Consider the following 704-nt stretch of genomic DNA (forward strand, 5'->3'; position numbering starts at 1 on the left):
AGCAGCAGCAGATGGAGACTCCGACATTTCTAAAAGATACATAATGGCTGATGAGGTGTATGAACAGCGCAATGACACAATACGCAAATTCCTCAAAAATCTGCAGAGCACCAGACCCGAGCTTTTTCAGCAGCAGCAGCAGCAGCAGCAGCAGCAGCAGGAGAGCGAGGAGGATATCAGGGCGAAATTCCCCATAGGCGCGAGGTGCATGGTGAGCAGTCTTGGTGTTGCTGCTGCTGCTGCTGCTGCTACTGCTTTCTGCGGCTGTCCAGTTTTTTCTGCTGCTGCTGCTGCTTTTTTCTGCTGTTGTTGCTGTTTTTTCCGCCGTTGCTGCTGCTGCTGTTTCGGCTTACCCTTCTGCTGCTGTCAAGGCTTCTCTATGGCTGCTGCTGCGGTGTAGTTCGCTGCTGCTCCTGCTGCTCCTGCTGCTGCTGCTGCTGCTGCTTTCAGCTGCCTGGGGACCGCCGCGGGCAAATAGCTTTTGTGGGCGTTCGCCCTTCGCAGCAGGAGGGCCAAATATGGATAGGTAAATAAAATAAATGCTTTTAATTTATTCTTTCTTTTTATTTTCTTATTCATTTGTTTGCTGCTGCTTCGCCTGTAGTTCCTTTTTCCCGCTGCAGCGGGTTGACTGGCGAAATACCTGTCGTTTGAGCTATTCAAGGGTTTGGGGTTTAGGGTTTTAGGGTTTGGGGTTTAGGGTT

The 704-nt window shown here is 50.7% G+C and overlaps 1 protein-coding gene across 1 annotated transcript; it reads left to right on the forward strand.

The window, feature by feature from the left end:
- Window positions 1-43: 43 nt before the first annotated feature.
- ETH_00035985 (tubulin-specific chaperone, putative) lies at window positions 44-526 on the forward strand (the record flags this gene model as incomplete). Its single annotated transcript, XM_013375015.1, has 2 exons — window positions 44-211; window positions 451-526. Coding segments are annotated over 2 exons (244 nt in total), but the record flags the coding sequence as incomplete, so codon positions are not given.
- Between the last annotated feature and the right edge of the window lie 178 nt (window positions 527-704).

The sequence above is a fragment of the Eimeria tenella genome, genomic scaffold (genome assembly GCF_000499545.2).
Source record: "Eimeria tenella Houghton genomic scaffold, Eth_scaff2477, whole genome shotgun sequence".
Taxonomy (NCBI): Eukaryota; Apicomplexa; class Conoidasida; order Eucoccidiorida; family Eimeriidae; genus Eimeria; species Eimeria tenella.